The 24,820-nt window shown below is 42.6% G+C and overlaps 1 protein-coding gene and 1 long non-coding RNA gene across 4 annotated transcripts in view; one reads left to right on the top strand and one right to left on the bottom strand.

Annotated features, from left to right (window-relative positions):
• Positions 1-1,681, bottom strand: part of LOC138351331 (uncharacterized) — an 84,418-nt gene extending 82,737 nt beyond the window's left edge. Inside the window, exon 1 of the long non-coding RNA XR_011222432.1 lies at positions 1,542-1,681. This is a non-coding gene — a long non-coding RNA (uncharacterized lncRNA). The remainder of the gene's footprint in view (positions 1-1,541) is intronic.
• LOC123763220 (serine-rich adhesin for platelets) overlaps positions 1-11,450 on the top strand; it is a 67,080-nt gene extending 55,630 nt beyond the window's left edge. For all 3 annotated transcript variants that reach the window (XM_069303036.1, XM_045750280.2, XM_045750279.2), the window contains exons 4-5: positions 1,544-1,676; positions 9,039-11,450. In XM_069303036.1, coding sequence (XP_069159137.1) covers positions 1,544-1,676; positions 9,039-10,551 — 1,646 coding nt within the window. In that variant the 3' untranslated portion in view covers positions 10,552-11,450. The remainder of the gene's footprint in view (positions 1-1,543; positions 1,677-9,038) is intronic.
• Positions 11,451-24,820: the final 13,370 nt, after the last annotated feature.

Below are 24,820 nucleotides of genomic sequence, written 5' to 3'. Positions count from 1 at the left end.
GTAAATGATGAGTGATGATGAGTCAGTTTTCTCGTGGTAAACCCAGCGAGCAGCGAGTGACGCCACTATGACGTCACGGAGCAGGGCCAGACGTTGGTCACCGTCATGGTCGACCTTGAGAAGGTGTCGTCATCTTGGCGGGAAGATGGCGCCAGGCCACTACTGGGGTACTGGTGGCGCCAGGCCACTACGGGGGTACTGGTGGCGCCAGACCACTACGGGGGTACTGGTGGGGCCAGGCCACTACGGGGGTACTGGTGGCGCCAGGCCACTATGGTGGTACTGGTGGTGCCAGGCCACTACGGTGGTACTGGTGGTGCCAGGCCACTACGGGGGTACTGGTGGCGCCAGGCCACTACGGGGGTACTGGTGGCGCCAGGCCACTACGGGGGTACTGGTGGGGCCAGGCCACTACGGGGGTACTGGTGGCGCCAGGCCACTATGGTGGTACTGGTGGTGCCAGGCCACTACGGTGGTACTGGTGGTGCCAGGCCACTACGGGGGTACTGGTGGTGCCAGGCCACTACGGGGGTACTGGTGGGGCCAGGCCACTACGGGGGTACTGGTGGGGCCAGGCCACTACGGGGGTACTGGTGGGGCCAGGCCACTACGACATAGTGGCCTGGCGGGGCCAAACCACTATGTCGTAGAATATATATGTTTACTACGGGCCACTAAACTTATGTGGCCCGTAGTAAACTTATGTGGCCCCTGGTAATCTTATGAGGCCCCTAGTAAACTTATGTGGCCCCTAGTAAACTTATGTGGCCCGTAGTAAACGTATGTGGCCCGTAGTAAACTTATGTGGCCCCTGATAAACTTATGTGGCCCCCCTAGTAAACTTATGTGGCCCGTAGTAAACTTATGTGGCCCCTGGTAATCTTATGAGGCCCCTAGTAAACTTATGAGGTCATTAGTAAACTTAAAACTTTCTCATCAAAATCTGTGATAATAGTCAATACACACAATGCAAATCGAATTGCTAAACAATTTGTAAACAAACTGACAACACATTTGCCCGAGACGCTATGCATATTAGTGGCTTTCCCTATTGTATGTACTATCTATTTATTTATTTATATACAAGAAGGTACATTGTATTTGTGAGAATACATAGCATGGTAATTAATTAACAATCTTGTAAAGCCACTAGTAGAAAAACATTAAAGACAAAAACTTAATCTCGATTAGTATTAAGTTTTAGTCTTTAATGTTTTTCCTGCCCGAAACGCTTTGCGTAATAGTGGCTTTAGGCATTGTATGTACTGGCTCTATCTATAAATCTATCTGAGCCATATTTTGGAGCCAAATTCTGGCTCTTTGCACGTATTCGCAGTTTGAAATTCCAACTTTTAAATTTTTGTATAACCTCTTGTATGTATGTACTTTATCTGAATAAACATTTGAATTTGATTTTGAATTTGAATTTTAGTACACGCAGCGTTACTAGCTCTATCTGTAAATCCAACATTGTGTTTGTAACTCAACTTCTGTGTATGTATTTTTACCTGAATTTGAATTTGATATGTTCGTTCACTTACAGGTTCGGGAGAGCACCAGAGCTTCAGGACAGAGGCGAGGGACTCAGAAGGTCGTGTAACCGGCCGCTTCGGTTATGTGGACCCCGACGGTGTGTTGCGGATAACTGAGTACCAGGCTGACAGTGGCGGATACCGGTAAGAACACGTATAGGTGCTGGCAGTGGTGGATACCGGTAAGAACACGTATAGGCGCCGCCAGGAGGCGTATCGCGGCTCTTATATCACGCGAACGACAACGTAACTGAATGACACTGAAGGGAACAACAGTTGAACCATCCCGTCTTCGACTAAAGTCCATTACACCCAGCGGTCGACCCCACAGACGCATTCATGAATACGCTCTGTTCATTCAAAACAGGAATTTTCTCAAATATAAATTAATATTATAATTTATTAGCATATTGTGCATATATAGGCAAAGGCATAGGTTAGGTGTTTAGGTTCTGTTGACGATTATTTGTATTTGTAGTACGTGGGTGAAGCATTTACAACGTTGTGGTTCGAACAATTTTTTTTTTTTTTTTTGAGATATATACAAGAGTTGTTACATTCTTGTAGAACCACTAGTACGCGTAGCGTTCCGGGCAGATCCCTGGAATACGATCCTCTGCCGCGAAGAATCGTTTTTTTCATCCAAGTACACATTTTACTGTTGCGTTAAACAGAGGCTACAGTTAAGGAATTGCGCCCAGTAAATCCTCCCCATAAACAGGGGGTTTGGTTGCTGGATTAACAGCTTGGGTCGTTGTATGCGAGGACGGGCTGTTACACGAGACTTGAAACTACTTTTCACAAAATCTCTGGACCCAGGGATAGTCTCCTTAGATTAGAAATATGCAAATGTCAACCCTATTTTCAAAAAAGGCAGAAAGAGCTCATCAGAAAGCTACCGGCTGATCAGCTTGACATCACACATCTGCAAGCTCACAGAGAGAATCCTCATGGAAGGAATCGTTCACCATCTTTCAGTAAACAATCTTGTATAATCGACACAACATGGATTTATTAAAAACAAATCCTGCATTACAAACCTGCTCACACTTTTGGAAACGGTAACCAGCTACTCAAAGGACTTCCGGTGGATATAGCATACATGAATTTTGCCAGAGCATTTGATAAGGTACCACATGGAAGACTGGCAAGGAAATTACAAACCCATGGAATAAATGGTAGCATATTAGAATGGATAAAACAATGGTTGGAGGAAAGAAGAAGGGTCGTGCTAAATGGGAACGAATCTGAATGGAGAAATGGGGTAAGTGGGGTACCACTGGAGTCCATTTTGGGGGCCCTATCCTTTTTGTCATATACATCTATGACATAGATGAGAATACTGTATTACAAACCACATCATCAAATTTGCAGATGACACAAAGAATTATGGTAGAATGGGAAATTATAATGATACTGAAGCCTTACAAAGAGATCTAAATGAACTCCACAAATGGTCAGAAGATTGGCAAATGCTTTATAATATCGACAAATGCAAGACCTTGCATGTGGGGCATAACAACCCATGCCACAGCTACCAAATTAATAGCATTACATTACAGCAGACTGATGAAGAAAAGGATCTTGGAGTCAAAATCCACCACTCATTAAAAGTTGCACAACAGGTGGGTGCAGCAGTCAGAAAAGCTAACCAAACCAGAGCTCCCAGAATCCTGTCCAGGCACTAATACCAATACACATATATGAGCAAAATATTATTTATCATATATGAGCATGATGATAAACTGATATACAAGTATAATGACCACTGATATATGAGTGTAATGATATACAGTACTCCATTTCTCCAATGGGAATTACAGTCACATAATATTCAGAAAATATCAAGGTTTTAAATGAATGTAAAGACTAGACCTAACCTTTATTAATAAGCCTAAGTACTGTACATAGAACTGCTACTGCCCTAATTTACCCTAACACCCCCTACATGGGACCCTACTAGTCTACACAGATTATTCAAAAGGTGACACCCCTAGGGTCAACACTTGCAGCAGAGGAGCTCTAGCATATTTCAACAATCCTAAGTATTGTAGTACAGGTTGATGGTAGTGAGTGGTGTCCCAGAGAACATAAAGGTATAGTGCTCTTGAAAAATAGGTGAGATAACAGGAAAGTGCTAAGGGAAGTGAAAAATCGGATGAGAAAAAGTTGCCCTAGTGTTTACAGTGCAGAGAAGAACATTCAAGATGGCCACTGGCAAGGGGAAAAACAAAACAGAGCTTGATTTTGAGGGATTCGATGAAGAAAGCATTGATATTAGTAGTCTACATAACAAGTTGGTAAATTTAGATACTATAGTGAACTCTCATGTAGAAATAATTAGTAAATTGAAAGAAAGTAATGACCATTTGAATAGCAAAGCTTTATGTCTTGAGGGTTTAGTGAAAGACTTGCGCAAGGATAAGAATCAATTGGAAACAAATTGCAAAGCCATGGAAGAAGAAAATAAACTCTTAAAAATAGCTTTGGAAGAAGTTAAAGTAAATTTAAACATAAATGACTACAATAGGTTAGGCAAGGAAATTCAACAGGAGAAACAGCTTTTGTCAGCACAGATGGAGGAAGTTACACAGGGAATAGAACAGTGCAAGAAAGATATGCAACTCACTTATGCACAAGTGGCCAAGGAGAAGGAAAAAATAGAAGAAGCAGTAAAGGAAGTCAAACACTGCAGCAACCAAGATAAAACAAACATTAGGCTAGAAGTGAGGAAAGAATTGGCATCTAACCCGAAGTTGGTGCAAAACACAGTTGATCGGAGTAAGTCCCTGATCATTTTTGGCTGCAAAGAAAAGGCGATAACATCTAGGTCAGAAAGAGCTGTAGAAGAAGCTAAAGTAGTAGATAAAATTGTTGGCCTCGTGGAAGGTCTTACAAACAGAGAGAATGTGTGCGACTACAGGAGAATAGGCAGGTACGTAAAAGGGAAAGATCGACCTTTGAGGATCACCCTAAACGGTGCCAAACAGATGGAAGAAGTACTAAGGAATGCTAGAAAATTGCAAAGGGATGAGGATGGGAAAGGGTGGTCGTTAAGACGAGATCTTTCAAAAGAAGATAGAGAGAAGCTGAAACTGAACCTCGCCGAGGCAAAACATTTAAATGAGAGCAGGAATGAAGAAGAAATAAATTCTTTTTTCTACAAAGTGATAGGGGTAGGCAAACCAGTAAAGTGGTACATAAAGGCAAACCAACAAAATCAATAGAGAGAGGGGGAGTGAAGAATAAGGAGAGGGGGAACAAGTTCCTGAAGATTGCATACACCAACATAGATGGAGTGAGATCGAAGATACTGGAGTTAAGTGATGTAATACAGCTGCAGACACCAGACATTGTTGCACTCACGGAGACAAAACTTGAAGATGTTATTTTAAATGAGGTCATATTCCCAAGGGGCTACTCAATTTGGAGACGGGACAGAAAAATTAGGAAAGGCGGTGGCGTTGCTGTGCTGGTAAAAGAACACCTAAAGGTGAAGGAAATAATGACTGCCAATCCACAAGAAGTTGACATAATAGCACTAGAGATCTGCTATGAGGATGATAAACTAATGATGATAAATGCATATAGTCCACCGCCAAGCAGCACATGGTCAAAGGAGGAGCTAGATAGTAAACGTGAAGGTCTTATAACAATAATGAGAGAGATTATAGCGAGAGCGGATAACGATAGATCACGACTGTTGATAGTCGGTGACTTCAACTTGAAATCCATAGACTGGGAAGCATATGAAGCTAAAACAGAAGATTTTTGGACCTGTAAATTTGTAGACCTCATCCTGGAAACATTCTTGTATCAACATGTTAAACAAGCTACGAGGATGAGGGAAGGGGACGTTCCCTCCATGCTAGATTTGATATTTACCAGGAAGGAGGAAGAGATATTTGACATTCAGTACCTTCCTCCCTTGGGTAAAAGTGACCATGTCTTTTTGGGAATAAAGTATGCAATGCGTTATAAGCTGGAAGAAAATAAGGAGGTTGAAGCAGTTGAAAAACCAGACTTCAGGAGAGGACATTATGGTGACCTTAGAAATTTTTTTAGTGAGAATAATTGGACAGACTTGATGCTAGGCAAGGAAGTGAATGAGATGTATGGCAAGTTTTGTGAAATATATGATAAAGGCACAAAAAAATTTATACCAAAACAGAGATGCAGAACTAGGAAACAGGATTGGTTCAATAGAAATTGCGAGAGGGCTAGAGACCGAAAGACACAAAAATGGAATCAATACAGGAAGAGGCCGAACCCCCAAACATACCAGCGATACAAAGATGCGAGAAACAACTACACGGCAGTGAGGAGAGAGGCAGAAAGAAATTTTGAAAAAGGGATTGCGGACAAATGTAAAACAGAACCAGGTCTATTCTATAAATTCATAAACAACAAATTGCAGGTAAAGGATAATATTCAGAGGTTGAAAATGGGAAATAGATTCACGGAAGATGAAAAGGAAATGTGTGAAACACTAAACGAAAAGTTCCAAAGTGTGTTTGTACAAAATGAAATCTTTAGGGAACCAGATACAATAAGAATTCCAGAGAACAACATAGAACACATAGAGGTGTCTAGAGACGAAGTGGAAAAAATGCTCAAGGAGCTCGGTAAGAACAAAGCAGCTGGCCCAGATGGCGTTTCACCATGGGTTCTGAGAGAATGTGCATCTGAGCTCAGCATTCCACTTCACCTGATCTTTCAGGCATCCCTGTGTACAGGAATCGTAGCAGACGGGTGGAAACAGGCTAACATAGTTCCAATCTACAAAAGTGGCAGCAGGGAAGACCCCCTCAATTATAGACCTGTATCATTGACAAGTGTAATAGTGAAAGTATTGGAAAAACTAATCAAAACTAAATGGGTAGAACACCTAGAGAGAAATGATATAATATCAGACAGACAGTATGGTTTTCGATCTGGAAGATCCTGTGTATCGAATTTACTCAGTTTCTATGATCGAGCCACAGAGATATTACAGGAAAGAGATGGTTGGGTTGACTGCATCTATCTGGACCTAAAAAAGGCTTTCGACAGAGTTCCACATAAGAGGTTGTTCTGGAAACTGGAAAATATTGGAGGGGTGACAGGTAAGCTTCTATCATGGATGAAAAATTTTCTGACTGATAGAAAAATGAGGGCAGTAATCAGAGGCAATGTATCAGAATGGAGAAATGTCACAAGTGGAGTACCACAGGGTTCAGTTCTTGCACCAGTGATGTTTATTGTGTACATAAATGATCTACCAGTTGGTATACAGAATTATATGAACATGTTTGCTGATGATGCTAAGATAATAGGAAGGATAAGAAATTTAGATGACTGTCATGCCCTTCAAGAAGACCTGGACAAAATAAGTATATGGAGCACCACTTGGCAAATGGAATTTAATGTTAATAAATGTCATGTTATGGAATGTGGAATAGGAGAACATAGACCCCACACAACCTATATATTATGTGAGAAATCTTTAAAGAATTCTGATAAAGAAAGAGATCTAGGAGTGGTTCTAGATAGAAAACTATCACCTGAGGACCACATAAAGAATATTGTGCAAGGAGCCTATGCTATGCTTTCTAACTTCAGAATTGCATTTAAATACATGGATGGCGATATACTAAAGAAATTGTTCATGACTTTTGTTAGGCCAAAGCTAGAATATGCAGCTGTTGTGTGGTGCCCATATCTTAAGAAGCACATCAACAAACTGGAAAAGGTGCAAAGACATGCTACTAAGTGGCTCCCAGAACTGAAGGGCAAGAGCTACGAGGAGAGGTTAGAAGCATTAAATATGCCAAAACTAGAAGACAGAAGAAAAAGAGGTGATATGATCACTACATACAAAATAGTTACAGGAATTGATAAAATCGACAGGGAAGACTTCCTGAGACCTGGAATTTCAAGAACAAGAGGTCATAGATTTAAACTAGCTAAACACAGATGCCGAAGAAATATAAGATAATTCACCTTCGCAAATAGAGTGGTAGACGGTTGGAACAAGTTAAGTGAGAAGGTGGTGGAGGCCAAGACCGTCAGTAGTTTCAAAGCGTTATATGACAAAGAGTGCTGGGAAGACGGGACACCACGAGCGTAGCTCTCATCCTGTAACTACACTTAGGTAATTACACTTAGGTAATTACAGGCAAACTTAGGGTAGACTATAGGTATACCTTCTAATATGATGTCATTGAGAAAGCAGGCACATGGGAGGTGACTGGGAAGCTGTCATGATGACATGAGAAATTTAAGTGTGGGAGAGAGGGAGACCTACAGGTGTGGTGTTGATGACCAGGTCAGGTGTGGTGTTGGTGACCAGGTCAGGTGTGGTGTTGATGACCAGGTCAGGTGTGGTGTTGATGACCAGGTCAGGTGTGGTGTTGATGACCAGGTCAGGTGGGGTGTTGGTGACCAGGTCAGGTGGGGTGTTGGTGACCAGGTCAGGTGTGGTGTTGGTGACCAGGTCAGGTGGGGTGTTGATGACCAGGTCAGGTGTGGTGTTGATGACCAGGTCAGGTGTGGTGTTGATGACCAGGTCAGGTGTGGTGTTGGTGACCAGGTCAGGTGTGGTGTTGATGACCAGGTCAGGTGTGGTGTTGGTGACCAGGTCAGGTGTGGTGTTGGTGACCAGGTCAGGTGTGGTGTTGGTGACCAGGTCAGGTGTGGTGTTGGTGACCAGGTCAGGTGGGGTGTTGATGACCAGGTCAGGTGGGGTGTTGATGACCAGGTCAGGTGGGGTGTTGATGACCAGGTCAGGTGTGGTGTTGGTGACCAGGTCAGGTGTGGTGTTGATGACCAGGTCAGGTGTGGTGTTGATGACCAGGTCAGGTGTGGTGTTGGTGACCAGGTCAGGTGTGGTGTTGGTGACCAGGTCAGGTGTGGTGTTGATGACCAGGTCAGGTGGGGTGTTGATGACCAGGTCAGGTGTGGTGTTGATGACCAGGTCAGGTGTGGTGTTGGTGACCAGGTCAGGTGTGGTGTTGGTGACCAGGTCAGGTGGGGTGTTGATGACCAGGTCAGGTGTGGTGCTGACGACCAGTTTGGGTGTTGTCTTGACGACCAGTTTGGGTGTTGTCTTGGGGTGTGTAACGAAAAGGAGGCCTGGTCGAGGACCGGGCCGCGGGAACGCTAAGCCCTGAAATCATCTCAAGATAACCTCAAGATAAGAACCCCTAAGCTTCCTGCTAAATAAAGTATTATGGGAGTAATATGGTAACTGGGAGCAGTGTTGGTCAGACTGTGCACTTGCCAGACTAATTAAGAGTCTGAAAAGTTCAAAATGTATTCATTATTAAGACTAATTTTTACAGCAGATTTGAAGCCATTTAAAACACTTCAGCTCACTAGTTGTTGTCAGTAACATTGCAATATAATAATTCATTTCCTGCAGTATAATAAGTCATTTCAATATTCATTTTAAGATACTGTACTTAAATAAATGTGAACAAAGATGAACAGGTTTCATGTGTTAATAACCATTACCTCAACCAACAGAGCGAATATGGAAATCTACCACCTTGTGAGCATGTCTCCTCGCACCCCTTTGCTGGTTGGACCTCTCCCGCAGCCTGTCTCACAGCCCCAAAGTTTACCTGATTTGAAAGAGGCTCCGCAGCACACAACCAGTGGACCTGTTGAACCATCTCCCTTCATCCCACCTCAGAGGCCAGTCCTCATCATAGGACCATTACCTAAACCCCTCCAGCCACCACGGAGCTTGCTGGACCAGTCGCCACCAGATCTAAGTGAAGATACACTACTGGGAGCGTCTCCAGAATCTCTCTCACTTCTCCCTCCTCCAGATTTCCTGCGAGGCCCAAGGATAAATGACTCGTTGCGAATCTCCTCGCCCGAGGTACTACACGAGGAGATATTAGATGTTATTATACAACATGCACGTGAAGATGTTTATGAAGACTCTGAGACAGAATTGCCAAATACTTCTTTTCTGAATGCCACATTTGAACTTAATAATAATAATACTTTTGAAAGTACAGATTTGCAAATAGAGTCCCCACAGTCAACTTTAGATCACAGTTATAAAGATTTACTTCAAGAATCAGAACAGACAGGTATAGAAATGACTGCTTTTGATACAGTTAAGAATGCTGATGATTCTACCTCAACAAGTCCCAAGGTTCCTTTAGGCTCAATCGAAGACACCATTTCAATAAGTGTAGCAAATAATGCAGAAAATAATTCAACTCAAACCAATTTATCGGTGTATGTTTCCAATGTAACGTTTGATACATCTGTGGAAATTAACCCTGAACAACCCAGGAAACATAAAACAGAAATAAGACAAAACAACTTTCAAACTGCATTTTTTAATGAAACTAGTGAAACTGTATCACAAATGCCACCAGTCACAGTGGAAACTAATACAGCAACTATTTCTCAGAGCAAAATAGCAAGTGTATCTTCACAAGAACTTGGTACTTCTCTGCCTGATCAAGGGGGTATATCATCACTTGAATATAACACCTCTTTGGTTGATCACAGGAGTGCATCTTCACCAGAACTTGGTACCACTGTGATTTATCACGGGAGTGCATATTCACCAGAAAGTGGTACCACTGTAACTGATCACAAGAGTGCATCTTCATCAGAACATGGTACCACTGTGACTGATCACAAGAGTCCATCTTCACCAGAACTTGGTACCACTGTGACTGATCACAGGAGTGCATCTTCACCAGAACTTGGTACCATTGTGACTGATCACAGGAGTGCATCTTCACCAGAACTTGGTACCACTGTGACTGATCACAGGAGTGCATCTTCACTAGAACCCGGTAACACTGAGGTTGATCATGGGAGCGCATCTTCACCGGACCTTGGTAAGACTGTGGCTGATCACAGGAATGGTGCCGACCAGCCAAGTACTCTCACTAACAGACGTCCCGCAGTGCCTGCCATTACTTACCTTCCAGTGAGTGGCTATAGTTATGATATTCCTACGGATGTTTACTCAGAGCTGCCACTAGCCTTTACCCCATTTGCATGAGAGCAAACCATAGTGTATGTAGCTGGGGATCACTGTTTTTAAGACTGGTGACAGACTGTATTTTTCAGAAATTGTCAAAAAAAAAAATGTATAGAATTGCAGTTGTTGAATCTGTTTGTATCCTATTGTGACTTACAGGGAGAAGAACTAAGTGCCTATAAGCATATACATATGTATGTATGAATGATTATAAGACTTTGCAATTTACTGAGGCTGTTTTGTGGTGATCAGGCTTCAAAATAAGTTTTAAAGTCTGCTGCCAGGATTATGTTCCATGAGTGATAGAGCAGATGAGCTCAAGAAGTGAGTGGTGCCATGCAGAGCAGCAGTGCACATGGTTCAAGACATTGTCATATATAATAAGCTCCTTTCTTCTACTCCCAAACCTGTGTATTGAAGGACTATTAGTGTCCTTACTCTAGCTAGTCAATCCCCAGAGATATAGTTACCATACTATGTCTTTAAATTATAGTTATTCTATGATGATACCTTTGGTTACAAGGTAATTTATTTTGGGGGACAGAAGCATACAAAGTTAGGGCTACAGTCATGAAGCAATCTGGCTATAGTTATACAAAAAAAAGATTGTCTTAACTTATTATAAGTGATGAATGTAGTAATCATGTGATTGGAGTCAAACCTACTTGTTACTTATTATGCTACAAAAAAGGCATTACAAAAAAGTAGGGAGACACCTTTAAAACAATATGTTTATAAATATCCTCCTCTTAAGAGAAGTGAGGGCATTTTAATTCATCTTTACACAAGACATAAGACATACCTAATGTTATTTCACCAATGTTTACTTTCTCTACAGTTCCTAAAGGGGCATAGCTTTCTTTAGTCCAGTGATTCAGGCTACAGTTGTAATTTGGTAAAATAAAAAAAATCATGGCATACACCTGTATTTTAACAAATACCTGTACCTTGTAAAATGTAAACAATAAATTAATTATAAATTATACGGTCATGCAATAAAGTCATACATTTCTTTTGGACTAGTCATACAAAGTTTTGATTTTTAACATAATTTAAGATATACAGAGAGTAATCACACTAATGTGACTGCATCAATGAAAAAATCCGTAGGAGCCGTAATGAAGGTTTGAACCCATGCGGTGGGTGTTCCCACGCACATGATCTAGTGACCAGACCATGACTTGGTAAAAGGATTGCACCCTGGAGTTCTACTTAACACACGAGGATTTCCCGAGGCTTCTACTGAAGCCGAAACAGGATTTTCACACAATCCCACCCCATGCACTCTGGCTTTGTCGTCTAGGAATGTTCTACCTCTGATGCTCCTCTTTCAATGTACAGATAGTAATCACACTAACATGACTACATCAATGAGAAAATCCGTAATAGTATACCATGTCGTGGTCTAGTTGCTAGAGCATGTGCATGGGAACACCCACCACATAAGTTCGAATCCTCATCATGGTTCCTACGGATTTTCTCATAATTTAAGATGCCAGTGAAATGTAGTATAGAGACAAGGTAAGGTCAGACCAGTGTAAATTCAGTTTTAAGTGTTGTTGTTGGTGTGGTTTTATCTTATTCTTCATGAAAGTCTTCACCTAGTTTTATCTTTCTGATCTTGTAACCAAGTTTCTAGTGATTATGAGACTATGAACACTAGATCATTTTCTCAGTGAGTTTTGATTTACTTTTACCATTGATTGCCATGTTCAAATTTAAGATATGTTCAAGACCAAAAAAAGTCCAATCTTGAACAACTTTTCAAAATGAGAAATAACCATTATGATTTATAATAAAGTAATAAAACATCATATGTGTTTGTATGAATTTAATTATGAATAAAGGATTGATGAGGAATCGATTGAAGAACTGCAGGTCAGCTGAAAACAACTGCCCCTCCTTTCCAGCTTCCTCCTGAACCAAAGTAACGTAATTATCAAAAGAAGGCACCAAGCCAGGGAGGCTATGTAGCACTTTCAAATGTGAGGGACATTCAAAAGACGCTAAATATCACTAAGGATGCCAATACGAGAACAAAAGCACATAAGGCAAACAACATCAAAGGTAGGCGATGAGTCACAATAACGTGGCTAAAGTATGTTGACCAGACCACACACTAGAAGATGAAGGGACAACGACGTCTTGAGAATGACATTCACAAGTCAATCGACTTGAGAATGGCCCAGGACGGACCGAAACGTTGTCGTCCCTTCACCTTCTGTGTGTGGTCTGGTCAACATCAAAGGTATCCGATTCACAAAGGATTCTATCGAGGGACAGTGACCGTGAGGGACGGTCGGGAAGCAAGATGCATGCACAGCCTGGAAGTCAGAACATTCAACAAGGATATGCACGACCGTACAAGGGACAATGCAGTTTGGACAATAAGGAGCTGGGCGGTGCTCCATTAAGTGCCCGTGAGTTAAAACATGTATGGCCAATACGTAACCTCACCAGAGTCATTTCTTACTGCTGGTTACAGTGGTAGGAGGAAGGCCACGGGGACATGCTACCCTTAAGAGTAGGCAGTTTGTCACCAGGAACAGAAGACCAATGACCCTGCCAACAAGCAAGGATTGAGGAATAAATAACTGGGTTGAAGTCAAAATTAGGAACATCTTTGCAGGAAATGGGACAAGTGCGGATAGCCTTCACGGCAGCATCTGCACACTCATTTAAGTTAACACCAATATGATTGGGAACCCAGCAAAACTCGACTCTCTTAAATCTGGAGATAAGAAACAGCCAATATTGAATTTTGACGACCTCAGGATGGACAGGAGGATTAAAGAACTCCAGAACCATGAGGGCACTGCGAGAGTCTACAACAAAGGAAGAATCACGCAGAGAAAGCGGTTCACTGTGAGCATACAAAATTGCATAAAATTCTGCCGTGAAAATGCTAGTCTCAGGAGGCAGGCGACACATATAGGTGCAGTCAGGAAATACAACGGAGTAGCCTAGGTTATGCCAGTGAAGGTGAGGTCCAAGAAGGCTCAAAGAAACTGCCACTACTGGGGATGGATGGGGAAGGAGATACCAGAGGAAAGCAACACAAGGCAGAGTAAACAGGCAGGTCCAAGATAAAACCTTAAGTTGCAAACAGCATATGTATGGGTGGAGAGGTTCAGGGCATTCAGATCCTAGAAGTCCCCACAACAGCAGCAGACTGGAATTAACACACGTCAGTGGGTGAAACATGTCAGTATTATACCTGCAGCTACAAAACTGCACACAACCAGACAGTAGAACAGACGACCACACAGCACACCCAAACCAATACATGTATGTGAAATCAAGTGCTGGGACCTCACGAGAACTGTACAGAATAGGACTGAAAGTATTATATTACTAGTAATATAATTGCTCCAAATTCTCATTAGTTTTAGTGCAGATAATTAACGTGCCTGTTATTTCCACATAACCTATCCAAAAGAATTAAACCACTGCACCCCACAGCCAAAAACATTCCCAACCCAAGAAAAGACAGTCATAGATCAACAGCTTCCAGAACGTCGAGAACCACCCCCTAGTGAGGAGACCCCCCTAAAGAGAATGTGTCCCGAACACCCCTGACTGCAAGGGCAGCACTTAAGGAGTGCACAGGGAAGAAAACCCTGAGCACATGCAGCTTCAAGCACACTAAACTGCTGGCTCATGCTATGCAAATGAGTATAAAAACAGCCTAATAGCAGGTTTGCCCGAACCTAAATAGCTGAAAGAATTGAACATAAACAGCTGGCAATGCAATTGGACTCGAAGCCCAAGTGGGCTTCAGATAGCCCAACGAGGCAACCCCGCTTCAAAAGGCCAAACCCCACTTAGCTGACAAAAGGAGACTGGAGCCGAAGTGACTAGAACTGCATCAGGTGACCTCAGAATAGAAGTGAAGGGTTGTACAGGCTGGTTGACCCAGTCCCACCCTCCCTCTCCCCTTCCTGGGGAGGGGGGGGGGGGAGGATTAAGGACAAACTAGCTCGTGCTAGTGTCACAAAATTTTAGTGGGTTGTTATAATTGTTAGGAGAGTTCTTTTGGCATTTTTGAGGTCGTAGTTTCGTTTTATCCACACAGTAGTCTGTTTTTTCACAACTTTCTGGATACCTTACCTGGTGATAGCAATTATGATTAACTTATTAACTTTACATTTAAAAGTGTTCATAGGCCACTGCTCCCTGCACCTCTCTGAGGAGGCTACATTCTGGCTTGTAGTCCCAGTAGGCCAATAGAACTCTACGACTGATGGTACTTAGTAGTTTGGCATTGAATCAGTGTGATAGCTTCAGGAAGCCTGAAGGAGCTCCCCCAGATACTTATGATTAAACAATTTGATTTGGATTAAAAAATTTGAGAGGAAAGAAAAATAACCTCGAGTAAAAATGTGTACTTTATTATAATACAATATACAGTACAATATAATAAAATCTTTTTAAAATTCAAACCATTGCACTGACAATATAAGGCACCAAGTTAGAAACACTGCAGCAACAAAATTGATGCAGTAAATCTGAAAATTGTATCACATCTTTTATCACATATTAACCAGGAATAATAAGGTATGAAGTTTAAAATCTGGAATATCATAAGGCACAGAATATCAGAAAAATCAACATCCAGATACCGACCCCAAAATGGCATCTAAGGAAAGTACGACATAAACATAATACTTAACACCAAGTTACTGTATACTATCCATCTACATTGTTTTAAAGCATTTATCCTGCTAAAAACTAATTTTTTAAAGGAAGACTTCCTGAAGGATTTTCTCATGTACAGTATTTAGCTTGTCTTTGAGTAATTCTCTTTAACACTTTCGCGCTTTAGATTAGAGATAACTCGTCGCTGTTTTCTCTTACAATTCCGCATAACAGCCTACTTTTCTCGCCCATCGAAAAAATATTTCTATAAATTCCATTTTTTAACCGAAATGGATGGGGATACTTTTGTTTTGTAGAGAATTTATTTGCGAATGTTTTGGTACCAGAATGAATATTATATCACATAAACTTCTATGAGTAAAAAAAAAATACACAAAGTATGTTTGGGGGTGTGGCGAGCGTGTGGCAGTGGGTTTCCTTTAGCCGTTGATATATCCAACACGTGGGAAATATTTGTATGTGTTATGTATATGTCTGTGTAGGGAATTTTACTGCAATCACTGTCATACAAATTATAAAATGTTTCAACAAGTATAAACATGACAAACATCAAACGAACGAAAACAATGCGTTCGCTTCTGCCGCGAACGCATACTGAGCGACGTGGTTCTATATTTGGCGCTTCTCTTACACATGCTTTGTACAAATGTTATACAGTTCATCTTATAGAAAATTTTATTGCGAACACATTGGTATAAAAAAGAAATACGTACATAGAAAAGTAGGGTCAGGAAACGTATAAACTTTCCAAGCATGATTTCCCCCCTGTGTTTTCGCCAGTGCGCTCGCGGCTAACTACTCTCCACTTCACACACTCTTGCGGGTGGGCAATTACCTATATTAAACATTCATATGCATATGTCCGTGTAGAGAATTTTATTGCGATTCCAATGATACCAAAATTAGCGATGTAGGACAACTGTAGGCTTCGCAACCATTAAGAGAGTGGAAACATTTTGTTGCTGTTTGGCGCTCTCGGCGAGTGATCTGCATAGTTTTTATTTGGTGTTGATACTCCTTATGCTTGGGCGGCATTTTATAGGTATGCTCTTATAGACAATTTCATTGCGAACACAGTGATACCAAATTTAAATACGTGCGCCTTCAATTATTGTCAGGACAGTCAAAAGAGTGTACACTTTTCGGTCTTACCGCGTAGGCGCGCGAAGTGCCGAAAGCATCTGGGGTATTGTTTTTTTTTGAGCGCCGAGAGCGCGAAAGTGTTAAGGAATACCTGCAATATCTGCAAAATAATTTTAAATGCAAGTTTGCTTTTGATATTCCTACTAGCGAATCAGCTACAACTTACATGCACTGAGAAACAAGAATGAGTGGAAAGAATAACAACTGCCTGAGAAAGCACAGATAAGTGAGAAAATTGAAAACAGTAAACAGGATGAGGAGGGAAGGTCTGTGTAGGTGAAACACATAGACAGATAACATTGTAAATACATTGTAATTTGAAAAAGAAAGTTGAGTTGAGTACAAGGTGGTACTGCAGTTGAGTAAAATCTAAAAGAAACATAACAGTGCCGCATTGGGAAGAGACAGCGAGTTTATGGTGTGAGTGAGGAAGATGTGAGCAATGTCAGCCTGCAGTGTCAGAAGAGGGATCTGCAGTGAGAGGAGTCAGACACGGAGATGACATGCTAAGCTACAAGTCGCTGAGAGACCTCCCACGAACCGGACTCTTCTCAACGAGGAGCTGACCAGTGAGCAAAGGACCCCAGCTGCCCTCATAAGGAGGAGTCTACCACTATTTGTAACAGAGAGAGTTAAGGTAGATAATCTTTCCCTCCCCATTTTCCCTTGAGTTAGATGCAGTTCATTATTATTATTATTGATTTATTATAGAGAGATCACCAGTATTACCAGTGGCTTTAGGCATTGTATGTACTAGCTCTATCTATAAATTCATTAATATCTGTATCACCCCTTGTATGTATGTACTTCCCATGAACTTTTAGTAGTTTCTTTTCATAGTTTGGGGAGATTTTTGGCAGTTTTGAGGCAGCAGTGTCATTTTTAACCATACAGTGGTTTCTTTTATTTCACTGACTTTCTGGGTGTTTCCATGGTGGTGGCAGACAAAAATTACTTTAAATGTAAGGTGCTCATAATGCCACTGCTCCCTGTACGCTTCAGAGGGGGCCAGGTTCTGGCTCAACGTCCCCGGTAGATCAATAAGAACTCTGCCACTGATGGCACCTAGTAATAAGGTACTGACTGAATCGGTGTAATAGCTTCAGTGAGCCACAAAAAATATAAATAACTGCATTATAAAACATTATAAAAGAATTATTTTTTACTACCAAGGTCAAAATAATTAATGGTTTAATTACCTATTTAATTAATTTAATTATGTGATTAATGATTAATCACATCACCAACCAATCAATCACATGGTAGGTGATGTGATTATAGTTGTCTTTAAGATTAAAATCTTTTGGCTTTTCAATAGCTCCCCGAACCTAATTACTGGTAATGGCAAACTTTGTGTAAATGCAGCCAGTGAGCCAGCAAGAATAGCAAGCCCCGGAACAAAGACACCTGCGGAATGAGCAAACAGCCAGCCCCACATAGTAAGAAACAAAGCCAGCCTACATGAGGAGACAAATAAGCACTGGAGTGCAGAGGAGGGGTAGCTGTACTAGAGAGGTGAGGAGGAAATCTTTGAGGAAGGTAAGAGCAAGGCAAAAGGTACTTATAGGATCAGTGTAATAAAGGGGTGTAAGGGGTGGGGGGTAATAATAGGTGTAAGAATGGGTACGCAAGAACAAGAGGGGAAAGAAAAAGAAAAGGGATGGGCAGGCTTATGTTATGAACCTTTGTCCTGGCTTTGTTGCTGTTAACTCTTCCCTTTCACAGAACAGTACATACTCGAATGTTCTAAACTTTCTAACAAACGTGACATAACGTAAGCCTACCAATCCTTTTTCTTTTTCTCTCCCCTCTTTTCTTAAGTTCCCATTCTTACACCTATTATTACCCTCTTACACTCCTTTATTACACCTATCCTATCTGTACCTTTTGCCTTGCTCTTACCTTCCTCAAAGATTTCCTCCTCATCTCCCTCTTGCCTTACTTAATGCTCGTGCCTCCCTCGTCTCACCACAATCGACTTGATAATGGTCCAGGATGGACTGAATCAGTTTCCAAAACAGCCTCTTGTGTGGGACTCTATCAAAAACTTTTTTAGGTCCAGATTGACACAGTCAACCCTTCCTCAAAGGGTACGTTGTCATTTCCTCATTTTCTGGTGTGTGGTCTTCATATCTTAAGCCACATTATTGTGACTCATCGTCTGCATATGTTTGCCTTTTTCCAAATATCTGCTAAGATTCCTGTGGACAAACATGTCTGGAATATCAATTGAAGTGGAATGCTCAGCTCAGTTGCACATTCTTTCAGTACCTAAGGTGAAACACCGTCTGGTCCAACAGCTTTATTTCTTCTTAGCCCCTTCAGTAAATTTTCCACTTTATCTCAAGACACCTCTATGTAGTCTATGGTATTTTCTGGAACTGGCATTAGATCCAGCTCTCTGAAATCCTCATTTTACATGAACACTTTGGAACTGTTCATTTAGTGTTTCACACACTTCTTTTTCACTCTCAGTGAACCAGTTCCCCATTTCACTCTCTGGACTTTATCCTTTATAGGCAGCTTGTTTTGAATGTATTATAGCAAAGGCCTGGATCTGTTTTACATTTGTCCCCGCAACTGCTTTCTTAAAGATCCTTTCTGCCTCTCTCCTCACTGCTGTGTATTTGTCTCTTGCTTGTTTGTAGTGCTGGTATGTTTGAGGGTTAGGCCTCTTCCTATAATGTACCCATTTCCTTGTCTTTTCCTCTCTTGCCCTCTCACAATTTCTACTGAACCACTCCTGTTTTCTGGTTCTGCATCTCTGTTTTGGTATACATTTTTTAGTACCTTCATCATATAGTTCACAGAATTTGGCATACATCTCATTTATTTCCTTGCCTAGCAACAAGTCTTTCCAATTAAATTTATTAATTGGAAAGACAATCTTCCCAGTGCAGCATTACAGACAACCCTATAGTTGTCTGTAAAGCTGCAATGACTTTCTGCAGGCTTCCTCTGGTGAGGTGGTGGATTGTCACCTGCTCTCTGTGGCTCCGTGAGTGGCCCAGGTTCTGGCTCTGGTTTGCAGTAGGCCAACAAAACTAGCCACAGTGGATGTGATCTTCTAGTGTGAAGCAATCTCAGGAAGATATCTTCAAGGAGCCACCAGGGATCCCTTCAGAAAGAAGTGGACTGAAGGGGACAGAGAAACAAGAGGAGGAGAGAAAGATTAGCAACCGATCCAGGGACCTACCTTGCGGTTACCTAGCGATGATTTCGGGGCTCAACATCACTGTGGCCCATCCCCGACCAGGCCTCCGGGTTGCTGGTCTGGTCCAGGTATCAACCAGGTCAACCAGGCTGTTGGATGCAGCTGCTCACAGCCTGACATATGTATCACAGCCCAAGTGGTTCACAAGGAGAATGAGAAGGGTGGAGGTGAAAGAATGATCCACGCACTGCTGGAACCATGGTATACACAAGTCAAGGCAGTATGGAGTCCAAATGAATGAATAACACAAGAAGAAAGAAGAAAAATACTTAACCCATAGTCAGAATCCAGCAGACCTGTATTACATTAAAACTTTATCACATAAAAAGCATTTACAAAACAATAGCACATTTTTTTCATGGGCCTTTGTTAACCCCGTTGCATTCATATTGTGACGGTAACGCGTTGGTGTTCGGCTGTTTAAGGCTAGGGGTATGGCCTCGTCACATAGTTATAAAAAAAAATAGAAAAACTGGAACTTCGTCTGTGGTAAGGTAAGGAGAAGACACACAAAACACAAGTAAAACTTTAACAATGAAATTTTAATTACGTTAAATAAATCAAAACATGAAAATATGGACAAACAAATATGTATAATAAAATCAATGAATCAAAATAATAAGAATACTTAAATGACACAATGAAAGTTACGTTAAGGCAAAATAATAAGAAGTGCAACACAAAAGTTAAGTGGGAGGCGCTGGAATATTGGCTTAAAGCCACCACCTCTCTCAGTACACGCTAACGTCTAGCTGGGAGGAGTGCTGGCTACGAAAGCACGGAACATTCTGAGGACTGATGTTGGGGCGACCCCAGACATCAGGTAGTATTGGGGGCGAGTGCAGGTGCAGCCAGACCGGCGACCAATCAGCGGAGCCGTAGCGATCAACGGGTAGTTTGGTGGTTGGAGTTCGAACAGGTGGCTGGTTGCATACGTTTCTGCTCACCCTGGCAAGCCTTGCTGGTGCTGGTGTTGTTGTCGTTGTTGGACATTTCTTCCATAGTCTTTTTATATAATGGTGAAGACGTAATTTTGGAGGGAAGAGCAGGCTCAATCTCTTGAAGGAGATTATCGTCACAACTCTCCCCCGAAGCCTGCGGTTCTGGAAGAAGTACGTCGTTATGTGGTGGAGTAATGGATGGAGTCGCTTCTACTTCATAAACTCTGGAGAGGGCATCGGCTATGGTGTTGTCAGAACCCTTGATATAGCGTGTCTCCAGGTTGAATTTCTGCAGGTAGCAAGCCCATAGTAGAAGACGTTGAGATGAGAAGTGGGCGTGCTGCAGGAGGTGTAGGGTGGTGTGGTCCGTATTGATGGTGGACCGAGCACTTTTCAGGTGTGGAGTGAAGTGCTGAAGCTTCAGGATGAGGAAGAGTAGCTCCTTGCCAATTGTTCCGTAGATCCTTGTAGCAGTAGTCGCTGACAGGTGTATTCTTCTCGCCTCGTTGCTGCATCACGACACCACCCACGTCGGTACCATTGGCGTCGACATGGAGGATGAAGGGCTTATCTGACGAGGTGAGAGTGGAATTAGAAGAGGGCATAGGAGCACGATTATTATCCTGAAAGCATTTGGGAAGATCATTAAGGATTTTGGAATTAGAAAGCGCCGACTCCTTGTCAGTGCTTTCGGGAGAAGAAGCCGGGATGGTCTCACTGTGGATGTAGGGTTCTGTGAAGGTAGAACAATTAATCAAGACAGTGGGAGGAGTACCATTATATTGCTTCAGGAGGTTGACGTGGCACAGCTGGGTCTTCCGCCGCCTATCAGGAGTCTCTATCACATAATTATTATTATTCCTGCACTCTTTGACGCAGTAGGGTCCTGAAAATCTGTTTTGTAAAGGTGAACCTGGGATAGGGAAATAAGCAAGGACGAAGTCTCCCGGCTTGAATTTTCTTACTTTGCTGGTCTGGTCGTAATGAGTCTTCATTCTCACCTGGGCTTTCAATAGATTATCATGGGCAAAGCGGTGGACTCTCTCTAGAATGTGTTGAAGGTTTTGAAGAAACTGGGGCACATTCTGATGCTCACTGAAGGTGGCATCTCTGAGAGAGTCTTTGAAAGCCTTAAGGGGAGTACGGCACTTACGGCCGTAGAGCATCTCATAAGGAGATACTCCTAGGGACTCATTGGGGAGACTTCTGAAAATACACATTATTAGGTCAATCTGCTTATCCCAATCCTTCGAGGTTTCACTACAAAACTTTTTCAAGAGTGCTTTGATGGTCTGATGACTACGTTCAAGAGAACCCTGTGAAGCAGGATGATAGGGGCTGGACAATACCTGTTTGATGTTGAACTCCTCCAGTGTCCTTTTGAAGAGATCACTGGTGAAGTTGGTGCCACAGTCACTTTGAATCTCCCTGGGAAATCCGTATTGAGTGAAGATCTTCAATAGATGTGTGATAACCGTAGCAGCCGTGATGTTCTTCACTGGAACTGCTATGGGAAATCTGGTGGTAGGACACAGGATGGTTAGGATGTAGGCGTTACCTGAACTGGTCCGAGGTAAAGGACCAACACAGTCTATTATGAGTCTGTGGAAAGGTTCCGCAGGCACCTGTATGGGAATCAGTGGTGCTCTGGGAATGGAGACGTTCGGTTTGCCTGCCATCTGACATGTATGACACTGTTTTACGTACTGTTTGACGTTGTTTACCATACCTGGCCAGTAGTAGTCTTGACGAATCCCATGGTAAGTCTTGTTGAAGCCGTAGTGGGAGAATGCTCCATGGGCCAGGTGTAGAATAGTGGGCCGCAGGCTGGTGGGAATCACAAGTTGTTCGGTGTTGGCCCAATCGTCCTCCTCCTTCAGTTTACTGGGTCTATATCTGCGGTAGAGCAAGTCGTTCTCTAGGAAGAACCCAGGAATACTGTCGGGTTGAGTCTCAGCCTGGAAAAACAATGGTGTTAAAGTAAGATCTTCCCTCTGCAACTTACGGAACTCCAACTTGGTCAGATGCGGGGGTAGTTTCTGAGGGTCTTGAGGGACAGCGGTAGCAGTAGAGTCAGCTGGCTGTGGACGTGCGGCTTGTGCACGGGTGGTCACGAGAACCGGAGGAGAAACTTCATCACTCTCTTGAACCTCTGCTGGAACATACTCGAGAATAGGATTTATGGGCACAGAGTTACACACCTGGGGTTTGTCCATGACGATCAGGTTGGTCGGTTGCAGGTCTTCTGCCAAGTCGTTGCCTAGGAGAAGTTGCACTCCAGGCATGGGAAAAGGCTTTTCCCTGACGGCGACTTGGACTTCCCCGTTCACGTAGGGACAATTCAGGTGGACTCTGGCGAGAGGGTATGGAGTGGTAGCAGTGAGGTCAGTGATGAAGACTGTTTCCCCGGTGTAGACTATGTTGGGCACAGCCGACTTCAAGATGATCGATTGTAGAGCCGCTGTGTCCCTCAAGATCTTCAATTTGAAACGTCCCTCCGGATTTGAACCGTTGGCAGAGACAGTTCCAGTATACAGGTGGTTACTGAAAAGAGAAAGATCATTAACATCAACACCAACATTCATCACAGGCTTACCGGACTTAGGAGGAGTTGGTTTGGGTCGTTGTTGGTCAGTGGTTCCCTTGTATTGAGACTTACCACACTTGTCTATGGTATGTCCATAGAGTCTACAATATTTGCAGTACAGTTGTGAACCAGCTTGATCGGGGCTCACCTTCTCGTAACTGTACCACGACTTCTTACTGGAGGATGGTTCAGGTGTCAGCCGGTGGATGAGGCTGTAAGTGTCAGCCGACTTAGCACACTTCAGGTAGTCGGTTTCTTCTTTATCTGCTAAGTAGAGGCGGACAGGAGGCGGCACACGTCTCAAGAATTCTTCAACAAGCATCAGGTTGACGAGTTCTGTAAAAGTAGAGACATGTGCTGCTTCCAGCCATTTCATGAAATACCTCCGTTTCGTGTTAGCAAACTCGAGGAAGGTAGTGGTACTTGCCTTCAGGTGGTCACGGAATTTCCTTCTATAACTTTCGGTGGAAAGTAGGTAGGCGTCCAACACTGCTTGTTTCAGAGTGTAGTAGTCATTCTCAGACGCCAAAGTACTGAGTGTGACTGCAGCTCTACCTGTAAGATGGACTCTGAGAAGTGTTGCCCATTGGTCGACAGGCCAACTGAGTTGATTAGCAAGGGTTTCAAAGGTGGTAAAGAACACATCAACTTCTGCTTCTACAAAGGATGGCATTAACTTACTTGCATGTGATATATTAAAACTGACGGGAAGATTGGCAGTAGCTTGCTGGCGTTGAGCGAGGTGTGAAGTTTCCAACGTGTATTCCCGTTGACGACACTCAAGAGCCAGAGTCGCTTGTTGCTTGTCATGTTCGCGTTGTATTTCCAACTCGCGTTGTTTGGTTTCAAGCTGTAAGCGTTCCCGCTCCTGGAGTGTTTCAAGCTGTACTCGTTCACGTTCACGGAGTAATGCGACCTCACGTTCGTGTTCTTCTCTCCTCAAAGCAGCTTCACGTTCTCTGAGGGTGATTTCTTCCCTTCGTATGTCAGCTGCTTCCCTTTGCTGTTCACGGGCTTCCCTTTGCTGCTCACGTTCAATCTTGGCCAGCTCTAGTTTGAGTTTCAGCGTTGCCAAATCAGTTTTATCTGCAATATAGTAAGTTTCATGAGTGTCAGAGTCTATCTTACCTTGCTCTAAATAGTAATCCAGCAACAGGTTGTGTAGGTCATTTTTGTTGGCTTGGTAGGGAACTTCTAGTTGATACTCATGTGCAAGAGTTTGTAGTTCAGTCCTCTTGGCACGACTTAAAGTCCCTATTTCACCTGCTGGATTTGCACGGAAAGTTTGGAGACGAAACATGGTGAAATTAGCAAATAAAGGTACACGAATGTTCAATAATGAAATGTCAGAAACAGGACAACGTGGCAACTGGTACCTATCCTGTGTGATCTTTAACAATTAACGTTAAGTGAAAGATATTAAATGATTACATTAAATCAAGGGCGCAGGAAATCTTGTACCCGGTACTCATGTAAGAGAATAAGGGCAAGAAAATCCTACTAACAAATGAAACAGAGTTTCGAAAACAAATGAAACAGTTAAATGCTTCAAAAGTAAAATTGGTAGTCCAAGGATGTAGGCATACCTTGCCAAGTCTCTAAAGGACATAAAGCAAGTTTTTCCTACTGAATTTAATATGATACTTACAGAATTAGCGAACTTTTGTGCTCTGAAAAAAATAAGCTAATTCCCTACCGTTGTATGTATCATCATCTCTGACTGACGTGTAGGGGTGCGAGGTGTCA

This window comes from Procambarus clarkii, chromosome 49 (assembly GCF_040958095.1).
Source record: "Procambarus clarkii isolate CNS0578487 chromosome 49, FALCON_Pclarkii_2.0, whole genome shotgun sequence".
Classification (NCBI taxonomy): Eukaryota; Metazoa; Arthropoda; class Malacostraca; order Decapoda; family Cambaridae; genus Procambarus; species Procambarus clarkii.
The sequence above is the reverse complement of the archived record's forward strand: the minus strand, read 5'-3'. Positions and strand labels throughout refer to the sequence as shown.